The 26,254-nt window shown below is 48.6% G+C and overlaps 1 protein-coding gene across 1 annotated transcript in view; it reads left to right on the plus strand.

Moving 5' to 3' along the window:
- LOC143975641 (von Willebrand factor A domain-containing protein 5A-like) overlaps positions 1 to 26,254 on the plus strand; it is a 180,327-nt gene that overhangs the window by 126,270 nt on the left and 27,803 nt on the right. Inside the window, exons 13-15 of the mRNA XM_077478133.1 lie at positions 4,266 to 4,369; positions 13,352 to 13,554; positions 16,562 to 16,630. Coding sequence (XP_077334259.1) covers positions 4,266 to 4,369; positions 13,352 to 13,554; positions 16,562 to 16,630 — 376 coding nt within the window. The remainder of the gene's footprint in view (positions 1 to 4,265; positions 4,370 to 13,351; positions 13,555 to 16,561; positions 16,631 to 26,254) is intronic.

The following is a 26,254-nucleotide window of genomic DNA, read 5'->3' on the forward strand; positions in this document are numbered from 1 at the left end:
CCCCCCCCCACCCCCGGTTATGAACCCATCATTTTTCTTCATGTGGAGCATGTTATTTTTGGAGGTTGGATGGCAGCAGACTCCCCCCCCCCCCCCCACTGGCTTATCAACCCATTCATGTGATACTGTATCTATCTATAGTAATCTGCTCATAAAACCTCCTATAAGCTGTGATGTATGCATTACCAACAGATTGTTTTATGTTTCTAAGGCAAACACTGCCTGGCTGGGACTTACATGTCAGGGGTTTGCTTGCTATGTGACATGTGGCATGTAAATGTATATATTTTCTAGATCACATGTTTGAGACATCATGTATATTGGATCCTCTGATCTCCAGCTTGACATGCATGTGTTACATTGTACCAACATGTATTATTCTGTTGGTGATATTTAGGGCCGGTTCACACAGCGAGCCGCGGCGAGGCGTCTCCGACTTACCTCGCCGCGACTTGCGGGGAGCTCAGCGGCGACTTGCAGAGGACTTCTGCATAGAAGTCAATGCAAGTCGCCCCCGAAGTCGCCCCAAAGTAGTACAGGAACCTTTTTTCTGAGTCGGAGCGACTCGAGTCGCTCCTCTCAGAACGGTTCCATAGTACTGAATGGGGGCGACTTGCGGGAGCGAGGCGAGGCGAGCCGTGTCGCCTCGCCTCGCGTCGCAGTGTGAACCGGCCCTTACTGATGCACAGACTTCTATAGACGGCAGCAGACTAGCAGACTACTTTGTAGGAAGGACGGCAGCAGCCTCGCTTATCAATTTCAGTAATGTTTTTCAGAGGTAGGACGGCAGCACAACCCTCCCCCCCACCCCGCTTATGAACCCATCATTTTTTTTCATGTGCAGCATGTTATTTTTGGAGGTTGGACGGCAGCAGACTCCCCCCCCCCCCCCGGCTTATCAACCCAGCACACAACCCCCCAACCCAACCACCCCCCACTTATCAACTGGCAAAAAAATTAAATAAAAATATTTAAACATGTCCGGGCGCAGTGCAATATGGGAAGCACCACGTCGATGCAATCATGAGATTGCAGGCGGGGTGCTTCATGTGCCCCCAAAAAACTCGCTCTGTGGTGTGGTCGATCGCGCCATAGCTTCCGGCGCGATGGGCTGGCCAGGCGGGTGCAGTACATAGACTCAGATGCATTGAGCAGCGCTACCGACATCGAATGTGCAGCCTGGTATATGATGTGCAGAGCCCTGTGTATAATGTGCAGCCTGGTATAGGATGTGCAGAGCCCAGTGTATAATGTGCAGCCTGGTATATGATGTGCAGAGCCCTGTGTATAATGTGCAGCCTGGTATTTGATGTGCAGAGCCCAGTGTATAATGTGCAGCCTGGTATTTGATGTGCAGAGCCCAGTGTATAATGTGCAGCCTGGTATATGATGTGCAGAGCCCTGTGTATAATGTGAAGCCTGGCATATGATGTGCAGAGCCCGGTGTATAATGTTCAGCCTGGCATATGATGTGCAGAGCCCGGTGTATAATGTACAGCTTGGTATATGATGTGGATTCTATAAGGGGTGTGGCTTATCAGAAGTGGAAGGGGCAAATGTGGAGGGCCCCCCCCATCCCACCAGCCGCCACTGGGCCAACTACAAGAAACCTTTGACCTCTGTAATTGCCAACAAGGGTTTTGCCACCAAGTACCAAGTCATATTTTGCGAAGGGGTCAAATACTTATTTCACTCATTAAAATGGAAATCCATTTATAATGTGTTTGAAATGCATTTTTTTCTGGATATTTTTGTTGTTCTGTCTCTCACTGTTAAAATAAATCCACCATTAAAGTGATAGACTGATCATTTCTTTGTCAGTGGGAAAACGTACAAAATCAGCACGGGATCAAATACTTTTCCCCCCCCTCACTGTATATGTACTGTATGAAGCTCCTGCTTCAGTGTGGCTGTCGGCTGCTTCTTTTTAATCTTCCCACCTACATCACCTTCACAGATGGAGCACACGAGCGGGGAGGGAAGGGTGGGAGAAGGGATGTGTTTGAAGGTCAGGGCCGGCTGCAGGCATGCTGGAGGTGGATGGAGCAGTGTGGGGAATGGATTCCCTCCTTCAAGGACAGTTGTCACCTCCACTGTCCGCACACTGAAAGTAGGGGATGATCATGAGGATGGATCATCAGAGGAGGGGGAGGAGTGGAGCAGGTGGATACGTTTTTGGGGGGATAGGAACTCCTTTTTTCAGCTGAGGGCTAGTGTGCCCCCCTGTGATGTAGCTCTACACTCACCTTCATCTTATTTCCACTCGCAGGCGAGTGGAAATTTTTAGGGATTGTATACAATATTATACAATTATGAATAGTTTGGTCCAAATTCACCTGAAAATTAAAAAAGATTAATAATAAAAATGAATTATGAATATAAAAGCGTCAACCAGGGCCATCTTTAATATTGATTGGACCCTCTGTAGACATTTTTTCTTTGTTAGTTCCTACCTTGCTACTGGGCCCCACATACCACAGAGCTCTTCAGACCCGTACCCCACATGGCTGTAAAAGCTCAGTCGGAGCTCTATTGTTCAGCAGTCCGACCAGCCTATCCACCCGCAGGGCAAAGTAGGAATAGTAGCAAACCAGAAGGGAGAGAGAAGGCTGAGTCCCAAAGCAAGAATAGAATAACAGGCAGAGCAGAGGAGTCAGGCTTCCCTCCACCTTTGCAGCCTAACAACGCTGAAGCAGGAGACACCGCTCTCTGTAGCAGGGTGCTGGAAGCAGTGTCAGATTTTCCTCCACCCCATCCTGGCTCCAGCCCTGCTCCAGACATTTACGGGCTCAAGTGTCAGCTGCTTTTGGCCCCACAATAATGAAAGGGCCCAGGGCAGCTGCCCCTTTGACCCCACGTTAAAGAGGGCACCCGGCCACAACCAGTAAAAATGGTTCCACTGCCAAATAAACCAAATCTTAATCGGAGGAATAAATGCAGATTCCGAATTTAACCATTAAGGATGCAATGTATTTAGACGTGCAATCCTGTACACTTCCCATTTTTTTGAGGATCAGTTCCCTATTGCCACCCCTTCTATTTTAGGTATGTGGTCTATACACCTGAATTTAAAGTGGAAGAAAAGCCTAAGGCCTCTTTCATACGGACTGTCCGTTCAGGTTCGCCTGTCAGTTTTTTCAGGTGGACCTGAACGGACGCTCCATAGAGGTCTATGGAGCGTGGGATGTCAGCGGTGACATGTCCGCTGACATCCGACCCGCTCCATCCGTCTGAGGACAGTGTGCAGAGATGGACCTGTCATCTTCCTGCTCGGCGGGGATCGACGGAGCGATCCCCCCACTGAGCAGAGCGGGCTCTGTACAAGGACACGTTCATGTGAAGGAGCCCTTATTCTAATGCCGCGTACACACGATCAAACAATCCGGTGGAAAAGTCCGGCGAACTCAAGTCCGCCGGACAATCCCTCCGTGTGTAGCCTCCGGCGGACTTTTTTTACCCAAAAGTACAGCGGACTTAGAAAGTAGTTTTGCACTCCAATCTTCCCGTCGGACTTGCATTTCGGCAGACAATCCGACTATTGGTATGCCAGTCCGCCGTACTTTTGAAATGAGCGGCCTTTTCCCGCGCGGAGAAAAGTCCGCTCATTTTGAGCGCGTCACCTGGTATGGACTTAAAGGGGAACCCCCACGCCGAAAAAAATCGGCGTGGGGGTACCCCCCAGGTCCACATTAGACCCTTGTCCAAGCACGCTACCCGGCCGGCCAGGAAAGGGGGGGACGAGCGAGCGCCCCCCTCCTGAGCCGTACCAGGCCGCGTGCCCTCAACATGGGGGGGTCCCCATGTTGATGGGGACAAGGGCCTCAGAGCACGCCATAATCCCCCCTCCACCAAATGATTTGGACAAGTGCACAAAGCAAGGTGCATAAAGACATGGATGAATGAGTTTGGGGTGGAGGAACTTGACTGGCCTACACAGAGCCCTGACCTCAATCCGAACACCTTTGGGATGAATTTGAGTGGGGCCTGTGATCCAGGGCTTCTTGTCCAACATCAGTGCCTGACCTCACAAATGCACTTCTGGAAGAATGGTCAGACATTCCAAAAGACACACTCCTAAACCTTGTGGACAACTTCCCAAAAGAGTTGAAGCTGTTATAGCTGCAAAAGGTGGGCCAACTTAATAATGAACCCTACAGACTAAGATTGGGATGCTATTAACATTCAAGTGCATGTAAAGGCAGGTGTCCCAATACTTTTGGTAATATATTGTATTTTGTGATTTACACTTTAATTTATTTTACTAGGTGGAGAATGAAGCTGAAGGTGAGGTCTGTCTGCAGTACAAGTTTAATGATGAAATTCTAAAGAACACCCTTCATTTTCTGCTGACCGTGCAGAATGCAGAAAGGTCAATATTAAGTCTGAAACATCCTACACCAATGGCAGCAGGGCAGGACTTAGGGTGGTGGGGGCCCCTGGGCTTGGGTCACTTTCGGGCCCTACCTTCTATACATTACTGTATTTATTGGCGTATAACACGCACCCCAAGTATAACAAGTTTGGCGGCTGAGGGTCCTCTAGCAGTCCCGAGCGGAGCCAAGAGTAGCCGAGTGTACTGGGCTCGGCTCAGTCACGCCCAGTCCCTGTGTTATGTCCATCATAGGGCGGGACTGGGCGTGACTGTGAGAGGAGTGGAGCCGAGTACACTCGTCTATGTATCTCAGTGGGCCCCCCTATTGGTCGGGGCCCATGGGCTTGAGCCCAGTCAAGCCCAATGGTAAGTCCAGCCCTGAATGACAGTCATTCCCTGCATTATCTTTTTAGGGTCACCACCAGCAGACTGGCACAGCTTTGGCCTCCTTTTTAGGCCCACCATCCACTGACTGCAGAGCTCTGGTCTCCTCAAGCACTGTCAATCTTCTCTTATCTACCATCCATAGACTGGCATAGTACTGGTCTCCTCAAGCACTGTCAATCTTCTCTTATCTACCATCCATAGACTGGCATAGTACTGGTCTCCTCAAGCACTGCCTATCTTCTCCCATCCACCATCTGTAGACTGGCATAGTACTGGTCTCCTCAAGCACTGTCTATCTTCTCCCATCCACCATCTGTCGACTGGCATAGTACTGGTCTCCTCAAGCACTGTCTATCATCTCCCATCCACCATCCATAGACTGGCATAGTACTGGTCTCCTCAAGCACTGTCAATCTTCTCTTATCTACCATCCATAGGCTGGCATAGTACTGGTCTCCTCAAGCACTGTCTATCATCTCCCATCCACCATCCATAGACTGGCATAGTACTGGTCTCCTCAAGCACTGTCAATCTTCTCTTATCTACCATCCATAGGCTGACATAGTACTGGTCTCCTCAAGCACTGTCTATCTTCTCCCATCCACCATCTGTAGACTGGCATAGTACTGGTCTCCTCAAGCACTGTCTATCTTCTCTTATCCACCATCCATAGACTGCCATTGTTCTGATTTCCTTATGCATAGATTGGCATAGTACTGGTCTCCTCAAGCACTGTCTATCTTCTCCCATCCACCATCCATAGATTGCATAGTGGATTCATAGACTGGCATTGTACTGGTCTCCTTATAAACTGTCTATCTTTTCCCATCCACCATCCATAGACTGGCATAGTACTGGTCTCCTTATGCACTGTTTATCTTCTCCCATCCATAGACTGGCATAGTACTGATCTCCATATGGACTATGTCCTCTCATCCACCATCCAAAGACTGGCATAGTACTGGTCTCCTCAAGCACTGTCTATCTTCTCTCCTCCATCATCCATAGACTGGCATAGTGCTGGGATGCTTATGCACTTATTTTCCTTTTTCAGGTGAAAGATAGTAGAAGACTGCACTCTGGTAAAATCAACTTCTTTATTGTAGCATGCCCATCAAAGCAAATACAATACAACAGGAGAGGTGAGATTGCTGATACATTTCCAAATACCAAGCACTTATAATGTCAGTAGTCTGTGGTAGTGAGCTCTTGTAGATTGCCAGCTCAGGGTCCCCCCGAGGCGCACTCGATAGGCCTGTTGGATGTCAACTCTCTGCGCCAAACACTGAAGTTGATCCAGAAGAGGCTGTGGTGTCTCCAAGGAGTTCATGGCCTGAGCAAACTGTCAAGTGTCTGTGGTAGTGAGCTCTTGTAGATTGCCAACTCAGGGTTCCCCAGGGTGCAGAGTCTAAGCCCCAGCCTGCTTCTTCACCAGAGCCCCTGAAGGTGGGGGTGGCCTTGCAGCAAGCTGGAATCAGGTCGCGGCCCCCAGGTATGCCTAGCCGAGGATGCGGAGACTACTCGCGTGTGCAGAGTACAAGCAGCAGGCAAAAGGGAATCCAAAAGACAAGCCGAGATCAGGGCGGGCAGCGAACAAGTACAGATGGTAAACAAAGCCGGGGTCAGTACTAGGTTTGCCACCTTTTCTTCAAGTCAAACCCGAACACTTTAGCGGCGCACAGAATTTTTAATTTTTTTTTATAGTATAAACTATACATATATTTTGCAATTAAATAACACTTCTAATCATATGAAGTTAAGAACAAGTGTCCCCTTTTACATCAGAGTCCACAGAGTTCCTCTTTTACATCTGAACTTGCAGAGTTTCCATTCACTGCAGGGGGGGGGACTCTGCAGACTCTGATGTAAGGGAGAACTCTGGGGCCTCTAACATAAGGGATCCTCTGGGAACCCTGATTTAAGGGGGAACACTGAGAACTCTGATGTATTGAGAGGACTCTGATGTAAGGGGAAACACTGTGGCCTCTGGTTTAAAGGAGAAATCTGATGTAAGGGGTGCTCTGAGAACCCTGATTTACCTTAGTGTACTTACTCAGGGGCAAGAGAGAGAAGGAGGAGACTTCAGTCACAGACAGGGATGGATGGTGAGCTCACTCACCCCTTGGCAGTCAGCACCTCTCATCCAGATGTATCTGAGCCCACTTTATGAGTACAGCGCCGGGGATTGGAGTGTGGTCAGACACAGAGGGGTAGGGGCGGGAGGAAGAAGTGCAGATTGTGCACTCTCTCCTCTCCTGTCAGTGTGTGTGTTTGGGGGGGTTGTTAGTGCTGGCTTTGGGCAGTGTGAAAGAGAGTAACTGCAAATCTCAGCTTAGACAACTGTAGCTAGCAACCCTGCTGGGAAGCCATAGTCTAAATAATGTGTTTGGGTTTCAGGCAGTCTGAAACACGGAAGCATGATTCCAAACCCGAACTGTCCGGGTGAATCCAGGACAGGTGGCAACCCTAGTCAGTACACAGGTAGTCAGACACAGTATGGACAAGAGTTATGCAAACAGAAGCTCAGAGAACTATGAAGTTGCTCAGGCAATGTGGGTTACACTGAGCATGTCTTATATGGACAAGCAAACTGGGAGGCGGGCCAGGAAGTGATGGAAGGGAAGGAAATAAAAGGTCCACAGAATAGCAGACGACACTCATAGGGGTGCAAAGCCAAGCCACACATATGAAGGGATCAGGTAGAGAAACACTGCAGCAAGGAAGTAAGAGTACACAAGCAGGAAACTGCAGGCTGATTTGTGACAGTACCCCCCCCCCCCTTACAAGGTCTCCCCACTCGTTTAGGCTCGGTTCACACAGGGGCGACATGACTTCAGTACGACTTTGTGAGGCAACTTGGAGACGACTTGAACACGACTTTTAGACACGACCTGGGGCGACTTACAAGTCACCCCCGGCCAGGCGACTTTTGCCGTGGCCAATCAGAGAATGAGCTCTGAAGGGGGAACTCCACGCCAAATTTCTGAAAAAAAAATTGGCGTGGGTTCCCCCTCCGAGAGCATACCAGGCCCTTATGTCTGGTATGGATTATAGCTCTTTTACAGGCGGTGGCCCGGTCTTCTGTCGCCGCCGCCTTCCGTTCTTCTTCTTCTTCTCCAGGAGATGTTCACTCGACGATCTCTCCGGCCGCAATGCCAGGGACGCGCTGCGCTGCCACTTATATAGGGACAATGGGGCAGTGTCACATGGGTTGATGTCACATGGGTTGGTCACATGGGTTGATGTCACATGGCGACAGTCCCAGCATCCTCCGGGACTGTGACATTGTAAGGGGGCGGGGTCACCATGTGACATCAACCCATGTGACCAACCCATGTGACATCAACCCATGTTTTTTTTCAGAAATTTGGCGTGGAGTTCCCCCTTCAGAGCTAATAATTCTGTCAAAGTCGCCTCCGTATAGACAGAGATCCGATTTGGAGGCGACCTCCATTGAAATCAATGGGTACCAGTCACCTACAAGTCGGATTGAAGTAGTGCAGGAACTTCTTTTGAAGTCGGAGGTGACTTCAGTAGCGTGTATTAAGACGGCTCTCATTCACTTACATTGATTTTTAAATGTTGTCCGACCTGAGGCGACTAGGGGCGACCTCAAGTCGGATCGCAGTCGCCCCTGTGTGAACCGAGCCTTTGGGCCAGGCTTAAGAGGAAACTTCTGATGAAAACGAGGGGCAGAAACATCAGTAGAAGGAATCCAACTCCTCTTCTCAGGACCATATCCCTTTCAGGCAATTGGGTACAAACCCCCCCCCCCCCCCCGGAAAATTTGGAATCCAAGATTTGCTTGATTTCATACTGATCCGAGGTACTGACTGGATGATGAATAGGATGGGAAAACCTATTTATTATGTATGGTCTAAGGAGAGAAACATGGAAAACATTAGACATTCTTGGATGTGAAGGGAGATGGAGCTTGAAAGCAACAGGGGACCATTGAAACGGGGAGCAAATTTCATAGAGGGTACTCGGAGACGGACATTCTTGGTAAAGAGCCAAACCTTGTCACAAGGAAGAAATTTGTGACTCACGCGGCGATGACGATCAGCCGCTACTTTGTACCTGAAAGCTGCCAGATGTAAATTCTTGGAAACATCTGCCCCGTTAGAATTGAGAGATCGTTGCATCTCTGCAGCCGCAGGCACCTCAGCAGAGATAGGAACAGGAAATGGTACCGAAGGATGACGACCATATACTGTGAAAAAGGGAGACTCACCAGTGCTAGCACTAGTGTGGTTGAGGGCAAATTCTGCCCTGGATAAAATGTCTACCTACTCATCCTGATTGGCAGAAATTAAGTCACGATGATACTGTTCCACATTCTGGTTGACCCATTCAGTTTGTCTGTTGTACACACGATCGGATTTCTCGACGGAAAAAGATATGACGGCTTTTCCGACGGTATTCCAGTCAAGTTTGCCTTGCATACACATGGAGTCTGCTGAGTCTCCTGGAGGGACTGTGGGAGCTGGAGCAGCAGGGGCTGAAACAGAAGCCGGAATGGAGGGTGAGGGCAGGGGCGTAACTATAGGGGGTGCAGCAGTTGTGACCGCAACCGGGCCCTGTGATGCAGGGGGCCCATGCAGCCCCCTCTACATATGGCCGGCAGCAGCATAGGCAGCTAGGGGTACCAGTGCACCATGCACACGGGTGGCTGGAAGCGGAGAGTGACTAGCAGAGCTCCATGCTCTATTATCGCACTGGCTGCTCTTTAGTTGTGCATTCCCCACATGACCTGTGTCCTCAGAGTACCCCTCTCCTGCTCCATGCATTGCCGCTCAGTCCGATGTCTGTTCTCCCCAACCAGTGGTGGAACTACAGGGCTCACAAAGGTCATACCTGTGACCACGCCCTGGAGTTCCACCGCCGGACTCGGAGGGAAGGGCCCTGGCTGGGGTTCAGGGGGGCCCTTCATGGTTTCTTGCATCGGGGCCCTGAAGGTTCTAGTTACGCCACTGGGTGAGGGTGTGGGCACAGGCTGCAGCTGATCCAAATGGGAGGAAAGTTACTGCAGACACTGCATAATCCATTCTTGATAGGCCTGCTGGATGTCAACTCTCTGCGCCAAACACTGAAGTTGATCCAGAAGAGGCTGTGGTGTCTCCAAGGAGTTCATGGCCTGAGCAAACTGTCAAGAGTCTGTGGTAGTGAGCTCTTGTAGATTGCCAACTCAGGGTTCCCGAGGGTGCAGAGTCTAAGCCCCAGCCTGCTTCTTCACCAGAGCCCCTGAAGGGGGGTATGACTTTGCAGCAAGCTGGAACCAGGTAGCGGCCCCCATGTATGCCTAACCAAGGAGGTGGAGACCACTCACATGTGCAAAGTACAAGCAGCAGGCAAAGGGGAATCCAGAAGACAAGCCGAGATCGGGATGGGCAGTAGGGTTGCCACCTGTCTGGGATTCACCCGGACAGTTCGGGTTTGTAACCATGCGTCCAGGTTTCAGACTGCCTGAAACCCGGACACATTATTCAGACTGGGCTATGGCCTCCCAGCAAGGTTGCTGGCTGCAGTTGTCTAAGCTGAGAGTGTCTGTTACACTCTCTTTCACACTGCCCAAAGTTAGCACTAACAGTTCCCCCCACATACAGACGGGAGAGGAGAAAGGGCTTGATCTGCTCCTTTTCCTCCCTCCTCTACCCCTCTGTGTCTGCCCACACTCCAATCCCCAGTGCTGTACCTCAGAAAAGGGACGTGAGAGGCTGGAAATTTGAAGTCCAGAAGCCTCAGATACATCTGGATGAGAGGTGCTGACTGCCAAGGGGTGAGTGAGCTCACCATCCATCCCTGTCTGTGACTGAAGTCTCCCCCCTTCTATCTTCTGCCTCTGAGTGAGTACACTAAGGTAAATCAGGGTTCTCAGAGCACCCTTTATAACACAGTTCCCCTTTACACCAAAGGCCACAGTGTTCCCCCTTACATCAGAGTCCTCGCTGTGCATCATAGTACTCAGCATTCCCCTTTAATCAGGGTTCCCAGAGCATCCCTTATGTTAGAGTCCCCATAGTTCTCCCTTACATCAGAGTCTACAGAGTCCCACCTTACAGTGTAAGGGAACTCTGCGGATTCAGATGCAAAAGCGGAACTCTGTGGACTCTGATGTAAAGGGGGACTCTTGTGATTAACTTCATATGATTAGAAATGTTATTTCATTGTAAAATAAATGTATAGTTTATACTATAAAAAAATTGAGCCGCTAAAGTGTTCGGGTTTGACTTGAAGAAAAGGTGGCAACCCTAATGGGCAGCGAACAAGCACAGATGGTAAACGAAGCTAGGGTCGGTACACAGGTAATCAAGACACAGTATGGACAAGAGTTATGCAAACGGGAGCTCAGAGAACTGTGAAGTTGCTCAGGCAATGTGGGTTACACTGAGCAAGCCTTATCTAGACAAGCAAACTAGGAGGGCAGGCCAGGAAGTGATGGAAGGGAAGGAAATAAAAGGTCCACAGAATAGCGGACAACGCCCATAGGGGAGCACAGCCAATCCACACATGTATAGGAATAGAGTAGAGAAACACTGCAGCAAGGAGGTAAGAGTACACCAGCAGGATACTGCAGGCTAACTTGTGACACATAACCCATTGAGTGATTCTAAGTAAGCTCTTGGTAGCATGAAACATGTCAGAAGTCTCAACTCTCCTGCTGTTTTGTAATATGTCCATCAAAGCAAATACAATAGTAAAATTTATTTTAATGCAGCTCAGGCCGCGTACACACGCGGGGACTGTTCGCCCAACTTTGTCCGTCAAACAGTTTCAGCGAACAGTCCGCTCAAAATTAGCATGGACGGACTTGCCCACACACGACGAACGAACAGTCCGCTGAAACCGTGCGCGATGACGTGAACGGCACGTACGACGGGACGAAAAATACGACGTCCTATACACTGCAATGCAACCTTCGCCGTGTAAATCCTTTCTGAGCATGCGCGGAACTTAGTTTGACGAACAAGCCTACACACGAGGGGACTGTTCGCTGAAACAAAGTTTCAGCGGACAGTTTTTCGGAATTTCCGAAAAACTTTGTTCAGCAGACTGTCCGCTGAAACTGTCTGCTGAAAGCCCACACACGGGCGGACTGTCCGCCCAAACACTGTTCAGCGGACAAAGTTGGGCGAACAGTCCCCCGCGTGTGTACGCGGCCTCAGCCTTCTATTCTCATTTACATGGTTTTTACAGTTACCAGCCGAATTAACACCTGATCCTCAGGCAGATAAAGGTAGACCGACCCGAAGCAGAATTGCACATTGTTTATAGGGTGACCACATTTCCAAACTGCCATTCAGAGACATTGATCCCCCATGCTGCAGCCCCCCCCGCTTCCGCCCAAAAAAAAGATGGTTTTTGATACTTTTTTTTGCCAATTTTTGGGGAAAAAAAGCAGTGGTAACCAGTGTGTCAAAAGTGTCCGATCTGTCCGCCATAATGTCGCAGTCCTGATAAAAATCGCTGATTGCTGATACTACTAGTAAAAAAAAAAAAAATTGTAATAATGAAAATTCTATAAATCTATCCCCTATTTTGTAGACGCTATAGCCTTTGCGCAAACCAATCAATATACGGTACCCTTTTTGCGTTTTTTTTTTTTTTTTTAAATATGTGATTATGTATAATCCTCTATGAAGCTTTCAGGCATTCAGATGGAAACTTCATCAATAATATCTCATCCTAATTTGGGAACAGGAAGAATTCTGTTCTGCCTATGACAGAAACTATTTCACTTTGGTCTACGGCTTTTAAGAAGGCTTTTTGTGATATTGTCCTTGTAATAAAAATTACACTTTTTTTTACCAAAAAAGGAACATGTACATAAGACAAACATGCCCATGCTAAAAAAAAAAGTGCAGTTATTTTTTGATGTAGAGGATGTAGCAGAAGCAGATGCAATCAAAGAAGTGAAGCGTCTGCAGATTTTAATAATTTAATAGTGACTGGGCACAAAATCACATTCTAGAGCTGGGCATGATATTTGCTGCCAATGCCACAACAAACACATACCTGGAAGTTTGGCTGACGGCTCGGTCACGGCCTTCGTGGGGGCGGGAGGAGGCTCAGGAGGAGAACTGGAGAAGTCGGGCTGCTGGCTGGCAATGTGTTGCTGCAGACAGCAGCTGCCGGCCTGCAGGAGTAGAGTGGACTGGCACTAGGCAGAGGCAGGATCCTGGCTTACCAGCAGTGCCCCTACCAGTCAGGGGAATCAGGAGGAGGAGATCGGAGATACTGGTGGCTGCTCTCTCTGCTGCAGCCGGAGGCGGAGAAGGAGAGGAGATGGATGGAGTAGACTCGGAGGGAGGCGCGCTGCTCTGCTCAGCCATAGGGTTCCCACATGTCAGCCGACATCACTGGTTGCTAGGTGCAAGGCAGGGTGGCCCTAGCAACCAGACAATTCGGCAAATCGGCAAATGTTTATCAGGGTGGCGGACTGGCAGACTTTTTTTTTCATTCCGGGAGTCCAGGAAACTGTATTGCCCCGGAATGAAGGTGCCCGAGACAGGGGACAAAAATATTAATTAAGGGACAATCTTGGGCATTCCGGGACACGTAGGCATCATAATTGTTTATCCTTTTTTTCAGGCCCACCATCCACAGACTGGCAGCCAAAACTCTGATCTCTGATCTAGAACATGGATCAGAGTCTGAAGAAGTAAAGAAGAAGATCCTGGAGACCAGTCTGCAGTCTGGTGTGGTCTCCTCTCTCACAGCCTATGTAGCCGTCAATGAAGACACTAAGACACCTGTGGAGGGTACTCCTGTAACCAGAGATCCCCCACTCTTAGGTATGTAGTTTTCACATTTGAATGCAACAGACCGATCCTTAGTGCCACTATACAGGAGAAGATAACTCTGTGATGAGTACAAGCCGACTACTCTGTAAGTTTCAAAATCGGAATCTTTATTTGCTAGTAGCAAATAAAGATTTGGATTTTGTAACTTACCGAGTAGCTGGCTTGTAGTCATCATGGACTTATGTTTTGGGAGTGACTATCCCATCCAGGAGCATCTGTTTCTAGCAACACACAATTGACAGAATAGTAGAGTTTGGGATTTTGTTCTTTGCCATACTTCTAGGAGAAGATAACCGCATGCCCCATTATGGGGATGGCACAAAATTGTTGCTTCTACTTTAGTTCATTATCAACTGTGACTATGGCAGATCTTTGTAATTACAGTCATCCAAAACATATCATTATTGAAAAATAATACCATTTAGCTGAACCATAACCATGTCATACAGTTGTCAGTGGAAGACAAACTCTCTTTCAACGTATGTTTCTATTTTTCTAACTTACTAATACTGTTTTATTGGAAAAGATCATATACCAGGTTTATACATTTAGAAACTGTTGATGATGATACTGACAGTCTACTTATGTGTAGTGGCGGCTCCTGAAGAGCACGCACTATGCGTTTTTCAAAGTTAAACTTTGCCTAAACTGCAGTTTGGTTTGGGTTTATTTGTCTAAATTGGACCTCTGCATCAGTCGGACTGGACTGTGAGATGTTCAGCCTGGCCACAGGGGGCACTGTCTTTTGTGGCAGGCGTGGAGCTATGGTCTGGTTAGGTGCTTAAAGCGGAGGTCCACCCTAAAATGGACCTCCGCTCATCGGAATCCCCCCCCCCCTCCGGCGCCACAATTGGCACCTTTCAGGGGGGGGGGCAGTTACCTGGATAATCCAGGTAACTGCACCGACTTCCGGGATAGCTGTCTGTGGAAAGGGGCGTCGATTACGCCCCTTTCCGCAAGTGCCCGCCCCCTTCCGCAAGTGCCCCGCTGCCTGCTGGGAAACACACAGACCCAAGATGGCGGCGGCAGCACCCGAGTGACGATCTACAGATCGGCTTCGGGTGCCAACATCGCGGGCGCGCTGGACAGGTAAGTGTCACTATTTTAAAAGTCAGCAGCTGCAGTATTTGTAGCTGCTGGCTTTTAAAAAAAAAAAAAAACGGTGGACTCCCGCTTTAAGTTACTCTCTTTCGGAGCCAGGTCAGTGGGAGTGGCCCTCTCACTGTGCCTTCTGGGAGAGGGTATTTAAGATGCAGACGTCACGTGGTTCCGGTCCAGTATGAAGTGCTGACTTCATGGTCCTGGTCCTAGTGATCAGCCCCCAGGAAGGCTATGGCCTGGGTTGCAGATCCACCCGACTTTAATGCCTTGGGACTGGCTAGCCAGAGACAAGGAAACTAAAGGAGGATTCTGAGGTGGTTGGGTGCCGTCTCCGGTTCGGGAGAGACCCAGAGTACTTCAAGCATTCCAGGGGAGGACTCTTTAGAAGAACACCATGTATGGGTTGGTTTTCTTAACAAGAGCCTGGAAGGGCTGAAGTAACCAAGAGAATCTGGTCTTGTGGATATCGCCAAGCAGGCTGAAAGATCCAGGTATCCTACAAGTGTTCTAAAGCTTAGTTTCCCTACGTGTTCTACAACAACTTCTGTGACAAAGACTTTGTTCCTGAGTAAGCACCTTGTTGGCTGCTAGGCCTTGTGAGAGAAGGACTGTCCAACCTGAGTGATCATCCAGCTGCGAATGGATATTCTCTGGATGCAGTCAAAGCAAGCAAGTTCTTTAAAGTTTTTTTCTACTTTGACATAAGAGTACCTGAACTTCCTTTCCAACCCTCTGATCCCAAGTTGAAAGACTGTTTAATTGACTGAGTTTAGCAAATAAAATCCATTCAAGTAGATCTGTTGTCAGTCTCGAGTTTCTGGGCTATTTACCACGGGACATCCCCTAGACGTGCCACAAGGAGAACAGAAGGTAACGGTAAGCCCAAAAATAACCAGCAGCTCCTTCGGGGGTTAGTGCGACATATGTAAACTCAAAATAGGTAATACAGCGCTATCAAAAATCGTCTAATGATTGATATCATGAATGAATATGACCATGCAAAGCGGCAATTTTCATGTAACATACACAGAACATAAATAGATCAAAAACAAGCTGTGCTTGTAAAAACAAATCTAGTGGAATTGAAGTAATCTGTGAAGTCATCTGTGACGAAACACGTAGGGAGGAGCGACGTGTTGACGTCACTGCGTTTGCGCCAGTCCCGGACCACGGGCTGCATTGTGAGCCGGCCGGCTTGTTGTTTTTATGTGATTTTACTTCTCATTGATGTAAGTGCAACATCCTTTTTCTACTAAATAAAACCCTAAGATTTTACACTATGGAGGTTTTATTTCTTTTTTGGAACCCCTCTGTGATCGATTCCCATTGGGCGGTGGAGGCTTAACAGCGTGATCCCCCTGGTTTATTAAAGGCCCTGGCTGGGTTTAGAGCCACAAGTGCCTTAGACCTCCCATAATAGGAGGTCTCAGGAGTGGGTAAGCACCCATTTTATGGGGCGGAGGTCCTTTCTTCCTATTGTCACATATTTCTTGGTAAAGTCATCCACTATCAAGGGATCTTATGGAAATCACATCACTTTATGGACTTGTTTTTGCATAATATGCATATAGAATTTTTATCACTTCAATTCCACTATATTTGTTTAAGCACAGTTTGATTTTGATCTATTACTTATATAAACTACGCCTCCTTGAGTTATACTTCTAGTTTTGTTCACTGACTTTCATCCTGACCATGTCTGAAAGTAGTTACAGGGCTCTTCTTACTTTAAAAAAGATTGGTTGGGAAATGTAAGAAGCCAGAATTATGTGTAATAGGCAGGCCCACCATTAGAAATTATGAGGCCATGTACAGCCTACCTGAAAGGGCCCCCCGGTGAACCCCACCACACAACACAAGACGATAAGAAGAAATAACCATCTGTTCTGTCTTACAGCACTCAAGGAATTCAACCTAATAGATTATCCTTCCGTTGCAAATCCTATAGGAAAGCAGGCCAAATCTGGTAAGTGCCATATTTATATTGTGTTTTCTGTTGCGCTGTCACTTTAGAAACCCCAGCATGCTCTGGGAATTCTGTCATAGGTGAAAACTTATTTTTAATGCAAAACTTGTATACTTTTATATATTAGCAAAAGCGTGCCTGTTCCAGAATAGGTAGGTTTGCTGGGTTGGACTCATGGTTAGAGGGAAGATTATGTGCTAATAGCGGGGGACAGAGGCAAAAGGCTGGACACCTGTTTGCTCTAATAAAGTGAATAAGGTGGTAACGGTGATGGAGTGGTCACTGTTAGGCTGCATTTATACCTGAGCGTTTTTTACAGCGTTTTTGCTGTGATTTTGATCAGGTAACCAATGTAAAGGCAGAAAAACGCCTGTAATCTGCCCCAAAAAAACTCATGTTCTTTTTTAAGCTTAGGGCGTTTTTCAGGCATTTTGCTTCAGGTGACAAAACATTCAGATGTGAACAGGTGCCATTGAAATGAATGGGATTTTGCTTGTTGGGAGCTTTTCAGGCATTTTTTAAGGCGTTTAATGAGCTGAAAATGCGAATGTGAATGCAGCCTCAGGGATTTGCTGTGAGCAGAGGGTAAATGATGGCTGCAGAGAGGGGTGTACTGTGGGTGGAGGGGAGGCTTTGTTTGGGAGAAATATGTTGCAATTAGGGATGAGCTTTGTGTTCCAGTCGAACATTGGGTGTTCGACTGGCGAATTCCGAACATTATGGGCCATTCGCGCCAAATTCAGTGTACACCTAAAGCTACCCCAATTCCTGGTGTTCTGCTGATCCAATATCACAGGCAGGCAGCTGCAGCAATTAGTCGGTGTACTGTGCCACCTGCACAGTGTACACCTAAAGCTACCCCAATTGCTGGTGTTCTGCTGATCCTATATCACAGGCAGGCAGCTGCAGCAATTAATCAATGTATTGTGTCACCTGCACAGTGTAAACCTAAAGCTACCCCAATTGCTGGTGTTCTGCTGATCCTATACCACAGGCAGGCAGCTTCAGCAATTACAGTCGTGTATTGTGCCACCTGCACAGTGTACACCTAGTTACCCCAATTGCTGGTGTTCTGCTGATCCTATACCGCAGGCAGCTGTAGCAATTAGAGTGTATTGTGCCATCTGCACAGTGTGCACCTAAAGCTACCCCAATTGCTGGTGTTCTGCTGATCCTATACCGCAGGTATCAGCAGTAATTACAGTCAGTGTACCGTGTCATCTGCACAGTGTGCACTTAAAGCCACCCCAATTGCTGGTGTTCTTCAGATCCTATACCACAGGAAGGCAGCTGCAGTAATTACAGTCAGTGTATTGTGTCATCTGCACAGTGTGCCCCTAAATCTACCCCAATTGCTGGTGTTCTTCTGATCCTATACCACAGGCAGGCAGCTCCAGTAATTACAGTCAGTGTATGGTGTCATCTGCACAATGTGCACCTAAAGCTACCCAAATTGCTGGTGTTCTGCTGATCCTATACCACAGGCAGGCAGCTGCAGCAATTACAGTCGGTGTATTATGCCACCTGCACAGTGTACACCTAAAGCTACCCCAATTGCTGGTGTTCTGATCCTATCCGCAGGCAGCTGTAGCAATTACAGTCGGTGTATTGTGCCATCTGCACTGTGTATGCCTAAAGCTACCCCAATTGCTGGTGTTCTGCCGATCCTTTCCGCAGGCAGCTGTAGCAATTAGAGTCGGTGTATTGTGCTATCTGCATAGTGTGCACCTAAAGCTACCCAATTGCTGGTGTTCTGCTGATCCTATACCACAGGCAGGCAGCTGCAGCAATTACAGTCGGTGTATTATGCCACCTGCACAGTGTACACCTAAAGCTACCCCAATTGCTGGTGTTCTGATCCTATCCGCAGGCAGCTGTAGCAATTACAGTCGGTGTATTGTGCCATCTGCACTGTGTATGCCTAAAGCTACCCCAATTGCTGGTGTTCTGCTGATCCTTTCCGCAGGCAGCTGTAGCAATTAGAGTCGGTGTATTGTGCTATCTGCATAGTGTGCACCTAAAGCTACCCAATTGCTGGTGTTCTGCTGATCCTATACTGCAGGCAGCTGCAGTAATTACAGTCAGTGTACTGTGTCATCTGCACAGTGTGCACTTAAAGCTACCCCAATTGCTGGCGTTCTTCAGATCCTATACCACAGGCAGGCAGCTGCAGCAATTACAGTTGGTGTATTGTGTCCTCTGCACAGTGTGCACATAATGCTACCCCAATTGCTGGTGTTCTCATACTAATAATACTAGAGGCAGGCAGTTCATTCTGCTAGCTGCAGTATATCAGTATATACATCCCAGCTTTGTGCAGCTACACCTCCTTGCAGGCCATTAGTATATCTGGAAGGCCAACAAGGAGAGGCAGACAGTCACGAGCCAATAAAAGAGGGCATGCAGGCTCTGTGTCTAGAGGCAACAGTGCTGGTCATGGACACGGTGCATCCTCATCAGCACCTGGCCATGGGGCATGCTTGTCCTTATTTTTGGCAGCTGGACGTGTTGAGCCGCAACATGCTGAAGACTTGGTTGAGTGGATGACCAAGCCGTCCTCATCCTCCTCACCATCTCTCACCCAGGCTCAGGGTACTGGCAAAGCAGCTGCCAACACGGCCTCTTCCCTTGGCTCAATGGCATCAGTGACTCCTTCCCTAGCCCCACCATGTCCTCCTGAGGAGTCCCCCGAACTGTGTGACCACAGTCCCCATGGGTGCCTGATAGGAGAGAGGAGGAGTAGGAGGAGGCACATATCCAATGAGGCAGGATGCCCTCCAGGGGCCAGCTTAAGGGCAGCACACCGACTGCATCACACTGCAGAGCTCCGCATGTGCAGGGCGCTGCCTCTGCGCATTATTCCAAAAGTTCTTTGGTGTAGGCCTTTTTTGAGACAAGTGCATCAGATCGTCCCACTGCTATTTGCAACATATGTCTCAAGCTTATCTCGCGTGGCCAAAACATCAGCTGATTGGGTACCACATGCTTGACCAGACATATGTTGACCTGCCATGCAGTTCATTGGCAAGCGTACCTAAAAGACCCACAGCAAAGAACAAAGTGGACCTCTCCTTGCTCCTCATCAGCTGGGATCTCCAACCCCACTATACCTTTCAGTCCTCTCTGAAACCTGCATTGAGAGGAATGAAGGTGTAGAATTAGGTGTGTCACAGCCAAGTACTTGCGGGCACTCTGACGTCCAATTGTACCAAGCAAATTTCCCTTCCCCAACTGCTGGACCGTTGAAAGAAGTTCACCTCCAGCCATCCACATGCCCAGCGGTTGAATGCTAGCTTGGCTAAATTGCTAGCACTTCAACTGCTGCCTTTTCAGTTGGTAGACTCTTCCCCCTTCTGTGAGTTTGTGCAATGTGCGGTTCCTTCGTGGCAGGTTCCCAAACCCCACTTTTTCTCACGCAAGGCGATTCCGGCTCCCTATCGGCATGTGGAGAGCAATGTCTTGGCCTTGCTGGACAGGGTGGTCAGCGGTAAGGTGCATATTACCACTGACTCATGGTCCAGCAGGCATGGACAGGGAAGCTACCTATCTTTCACGGCACATTGGGTGACTCTTCTGGCAGCTGGGAAGGATGCAGGACAAGGTGCAGTAGTGTTGGAGGTTGTTCCGCCACCACACCTCCAAAATGCTACTACTGGTAATTCTGACACACCTCTCTCCTCCACCCCCTCCTCTTCTTCTTCCTCCATGGCCTCTTCCTGTACTTTGTCCTCGGAACCAGTGGTGCTCCGTAGGCATTCAAGGGGTTACGCAAGTACGCAGGCAAAAAGCACCGCCATGCAGTGCTTGCGCTGGTGTGCTTGGGGGACAGGAGCCACACTGGGGCAGAGATTCTGTCAGCTCTGCAGGGGCAAGCTGAGAGGTGGTTGACGCTAAGCCAGCTTAAGGCAGGAATGGTGGTTTGCGACAATAGCACCAACCTCCTCTCCGCCCTCCGACAGGGACAACTGACCCCTGTCTGGCTCATATCCTTAACTTGGTGGTGCAGCGGTTCTTGAGCAGGTACCCAGGCTTACAGGATATCCTGAGGCAGGCTAGGAAAGTCTGTGTGCATTTCCGCCAGTCATATAATGCCAGTGCTCGGCTGGCTGACCTCAAAAGGAACTGAACCTGCCCAAGAACCGCCTAATCTGTGACATGCCCACCAGGTGGAACTCAACTTTGGCCATGCTGCAGCGGCTGCACACACAGCAGAAGGCCATCAATGAGTACCTGTTTAACTACGGCACCAGGACAGGGTCAGGGGAGCTTATTTTTTTTTCCCCACGCCAGTGGGCCATGATCAGGGATGCATGCACTCTCCTGTCACCATTTGAGGATGGTGAGCAGTGACACTGTCCCTCTTGTCCACCCGTTGGAGCACACGCTGCGTGGAATAATGAACAGGGCACTTGAGGCAGAACAGAGGCAGGAAGAGGAGGACTTCCTTGCCTCCCAAGGCCCCCTTTATCCAGACAGTGTTCCTGCTGGTACACCGATCACACAGGAAGAGGGCAAGGAGGAGGAGGATTGTGTTGGCATAGAGGTGAAGCCTGGAACTCAGCATCAGCAGCAGTCTTTTAGGGATCATTTACAGTCCCAAGAAACCTGTGGCTGGGAGGAGGTGGCTGCGGATCATGTTGTCCTTAGTGACCCAGAGGACTCCGGACCGAAGGCCTCAGCTAACCTGCACTGCATGGCCTCCCTGATCCTGTAAAGCTTGTGGAAGGATCCTCGTATTCATCGGATCAAGGAGAGGGATCATTACTGTCTGGCAACCCTCCTTGATCCACGTTACAAAGGGTAAGGTTGCGGACCTTATCTTGCCGCTACAGAGGGAGCAGAGGATGAAACATCTTTGGGAGGCCTTGCAGAAAGGTCTGTGCAACGCGTTCCCAGAGACTGGGAGGTTACAAACTCCTGGTCCTGGACAACGTGTTGCTGTCATTGCTGTCATTGGGACAGAAAGTGAGGTGAAATCTTCTGAAGAGGACCACAGACAACAAAAATGTTTTACTGGGCTGATAACCCTTCCCTATGTTTTTCAAAAAGCTTAAAAATAGATTTTCCAACTGGAGCAACACTTTAAAAATGTACCAGTTCAAAATTACAAACAGATTCTACTTAACAACAAACCTACAAAGTCCCTGTCTTGATTGTACCACCTGTATACTTCTGTTCTGAGTATATAGGGCCTGGGGGCCCCACGCCTTTCCTTTTTTAATTTAGGTGCGGGGTTCCCCTTAATATCCATACAAGACCCAAAGGGGCTGGTAATGGGCAGGGGGGTACCCATGCCATTTTGCTCAATAATTTTCATCCATATTGCCTGGACCAGACATTACATTAAAACCGCAAGCAGTTTTAAATGCCTTTCTGCCGCTAGAAATGTAATTTTGTGCAGGGACTGTTCTAAACATGGGAAACACGTGCCACTTCACATGCATACTATAGACACTCCCCAGGCACGATATTTAAAGGAATATTTCACTTTTTTTTCACTTTAAGAATCATTAAAATCAGTGCTCCCGAAAAAACAGACTTTTTAAAACTTTTTTTGCATTGATACATTTCCCCTGGGGCAGGAGCCGGTTCCCCAAACCCTTTTTAGGACAATAACTTGCATATTAGCCTTTAAAATTAGCACTTTTGATTTTGAACGTTCAAGTCCCATAGACTTTAATGGGGTTCTAAAGTTCACGTGAATTTTTGGTCCGTTTGAAAGTTCTGGTGCGAACCGAACCGGGAGGGGGGAGGGGGGTGTTCAGCTCATCCCTAGTTGCAATCTGGTGATAAGTGGGTGAGGAGGGATGTGTGATTGGATTGGAAGTTAAAGTGACCAGGAAGGAAAGAGCGATAGGTGTGCGAGCCATGGTTGGATAGAGTAGATGAGAGGATCCTGTGACCAGGAGGGTTAGTGAGATGGGTGTGATGGGCGTGAGGGAGATTCTGTGATGTAGGGAATAAGATGGATTGGATTAGGGTGCTGTGGCCAAGGAGAGTGGGTGAGATGAGTGGGAGGGAAAGTGTAAGTAAAGGGCTGAGGTGGATGGGGGGGAGGTACTGTGATTTAGAGGGTGAGGTTCAGGGAAGGGAAGGGCTGTGATTGAAGGGCTTTTTGAGATTGGTGTGAGGGAGGTGCTGTGATGTGGGTGGTGAGGTGGCTGGGAGGGACGTGTGGTGACAATGGAGATTAGTCAGATGGGTGGTAGAGATGCCCTGAGAGTTGAGTGCTGGGGTGGATGGCAGGGTGGGGTGCCGTGATTTGGCGAGTGAGGTTGACAGGAGGTAAGTGCTCTGATTAGGGGGGTAAGTGAGATGGGTGTGAGAGAAGTGCTGCAAAATCGATGATGAGGTGGATGGGAGGGAGGTGTGGTTACAATGGAGATTAGATGGGTAGTAGAGATGACCTGTGAGTTTGGAGCTGGGGTAGATGGAAGGAAGGTGCCTTGATTTAGCGGGTGAGGTTGGTAGGAGAGAAGTGCTCTGATCAGAGGGGTTGGTGAGATGGGTGTGAGAGGTACTGTGATGTGGGTGGCGAGGTGGATCGGAGGGAGGTGACCATGAAGATTAGTGAGATTGGTGATAGAGATCCCCCATGAGTAGGGGACTAAGGTGGATGGGAGGGAGGTGCTGTGATTTGACGGATTGGAGATTACATGGGTGGTAGAGACTCCCTGTGAGTTTGGAGCTGGGGTAGATGGAAGGAAGGTGCCTTGATTTAGCGGATGAGGTTGGCAGGGAGGAAGTGCTCTGATCAGGAGGATTGGTGAGATGGGTGTGAGGGAGGTGTTGTGATGTCGGTGGTGAGATGGATGGGAGGAAGGTGCAGTGACAATAGAGATTAGTCAGATGGGTGGTAGAGATGCCCCGTGAGTTGGGGGCTGGGGTGGATAGGAGGAAGGTGCTGTGATGTGGCGGGTGAACCTAGCAGGAGGGAAGTGCTCTGATCAGAGGGGTTGGAGAAGTGCGAGTGAGGTAGGTGATGTGGGTGGTGAGATGGGTGTAAAGGATTTGCTTTGATGTGGGTGGTGAGGTGGATGGGAGGGAGGTGCAGTGACCATGGAGATTAGTGAGATGGGTGGTAGAGATGCTCAATAAGTTGGGGGCTGGGGTGGATGGGAGGGAGGGAGGTGCTGTGATTTTGGCGGGAGAGGTTGGCAGGAGTGCTCTGATCAGGGTGGTTGGTGAGATGGATGTGAGGCAGGTGCTGTGATGTGATTGGTGAGTAGGATGGGAGAGAGGTGTTGTCATCTGGAGGGTAAGGTGGATGGGAGGGAGGTGTTGTGACCATGGGAAAGGTGAGTGGATTGGAGGGAGAGCAGTGGGATCTATGAAGTGAAGTGGGAGGAAGGCACTGTGACCAGTATGAGGGTGAGATGGATGGAAGGGGGGTACCGGGTTGATGTGGTGCGTATGAGGTGAGGGGGAATGAGATAGGAAGGGGGGAACTGTGATTAGAGGGAGGGGGGGTGGTAGAGTGAATAGGGATGAGGAGATAGGAAAGAGACACTGAGAAAATGGAAGATAAAGGCCAACTGAGACTGGGGGGGGGGCACTGAACAAGCCAAGGTAAGCTGGTACAGAGGCACTGCAACCATGGAGTTGAAGGAAGCACTGCAAAGGGGGGTGACATCTCATAGGGAAGTGAGACTGATGCCCGTCCCCCTATACAGACTTCTCACGTTTCCCTAACTCTTCTGATCAGCGATGCACCCATCCACTAAATACAAGGAAATCTCTGGTCCCTGACATCCCTTCGAGGGATGTTGAGGACCAGAGACTGCTTTGCATACAGAAGACTTTCCGTCGGAATGAACTCTGACAGACTTTTCGATGGGGTTCCGTCGGAGTATCGCTGAAACGGACTTGCCTACACATGATCACACCAAAGTGCGATCGTTTAACACTATGACGTACGACGGGACTAGAAAAAGAAAGTTCAATAGCCTGTAGCCAATAGCTGCCCTTGCGTCGTTGTTGGTCCGTCGGACCTGCATACAGACAAGCACTTTTCTTGATAGGAACTTGTTCCGGTGGAAAGATTTGAAAAATGTTCTATTCCTAAAATCCGCAAGATTTTTTTGACAGAAAAGATCCGATGAAGACCACACACGATCGAATTGTCCGATGGATTCGTTCAATAGGTTGTGTGTACACAGCATTCGTGTTAAAATCCTTTTTCCATGGTGGCAAAATAAAACTCTGACTTGAGCATTATATTAGTAAAGCCCAACCCCGGGAAACATAAAAATTATGCACACACACTGCAAGGGTTATTTGCAAATTTAGGTCTAGAGAACATGGAAAAGGAGATCTACTTACGCAATCCTGCTAGGACCGGTCCGGCAGCATCTTCTCCCCCAACTCATCAAGGCCAATGCCGGTGGATGGGAGGGAGGTGCAGTCCATAGCCCTGCGCTGGATGTGATGACGGAAGGAACATCCACTTCTGGAGAACAGGGGATCGCCATCTGCTGGAGGAGCAGAGGATCTAGTAAATGAAAGTAAGGGTGAGAAAACAAGGGCGCCACCCAAATGCTGATCTAAATGAAATATTGAAAAGTGATCTGTAAGGTTGCTGCTCCTAGTTTAGTGAACCACTAAAAAACAATTAAAGGTGAACAAAAGAGAGTGCTACCTGAAATAATATGACGTGAATAATAAAATAATACTTCAACACATGAAATGTGACTCTGCGTAAAATGCATTGAAGAGGGGCTTGAGACGCACATGTAAAGGAGTAAATTCAGCTATTAAACCGGGTGGAACGCATGCCGTATTTCCTCACAGCGGATACAGCTCATCGCAGAGCAGGCGGATTAGGCACCCTTGGTCTAGAGCTGCATTTGATTTGATGCTTATTTACTACTGCCAACATGTGAGTGCAATACAACATTGTTTTAACTTTGTCTATTATTAAAGGAGTTGTAAACCCTCAAGGTTTTTTCACCTAAATACATTCTATGCATTAAGGTGAAAAACCTCTTGTGATGCTGCAGCACCCCAGAGCACCCTTTTTACTTACCTGAACCCGGTCTTTCCCGCGATGTGGACAAGCACACCAGCTCCAGCCAGTATCTGGGGTCCTGATTTGTAAGATTGATAGCAGTGCAGCCATTGGCTCCCGCTGCTGTCAATCAAATCTAGTGATTCGGTGGCCGGGGGGGCGGGGCCAAATCCTGCTGTCTTTGCCAATAGATGCAGCAGCATGACACGGGAGTGCACCCGCACGTGTGCCCCCAAGGTGAGCGCTTCCCCGACAGGACACTTGAGAAGAGGAGGAGCCAGGAGCACTGCTTAGGGACCCCAGAAGAGGAGGACCGGGGCCCCTCTGTGCAAAACCAACTGCACAGAAAAGGTAAGTATGACGTGTTTGTTTGTTTTTTTTAAACTGAAGCTTTAGTCATCCAACCACTTAAGGACCAGACCTATTTTCAGACTTGGTGTTTACAAGTTAAAATCATTTTTTTTTTGCTAGAAAAGTACTTAGAACCCCCAAACATATCTATCTATATATATATATATATATATATATATATAATTTTTTTTTTTGACACCCTATAGAATAAAATGGTGGCCGTTGCGATACTTTGTCACACCGTATTTGCGCAGCAGTCTCACCAG

Source organism: Lithobates pipiens, unplaced genomic scaffold (assembly GCF_037356315.1).
Source record: "Lithobates pipiens isolate NorthernLeopardFrog02 unplaced genomic scaffold, aLitPip1_a1.2 Scaffold_13, whole genome shotgun sequence".
Lineage (NCBI taxonomy): Eukaryota > Metazoa > Chordata > Amphibia > Anura > Ranidae > Lithobates > Lithobates pipiens.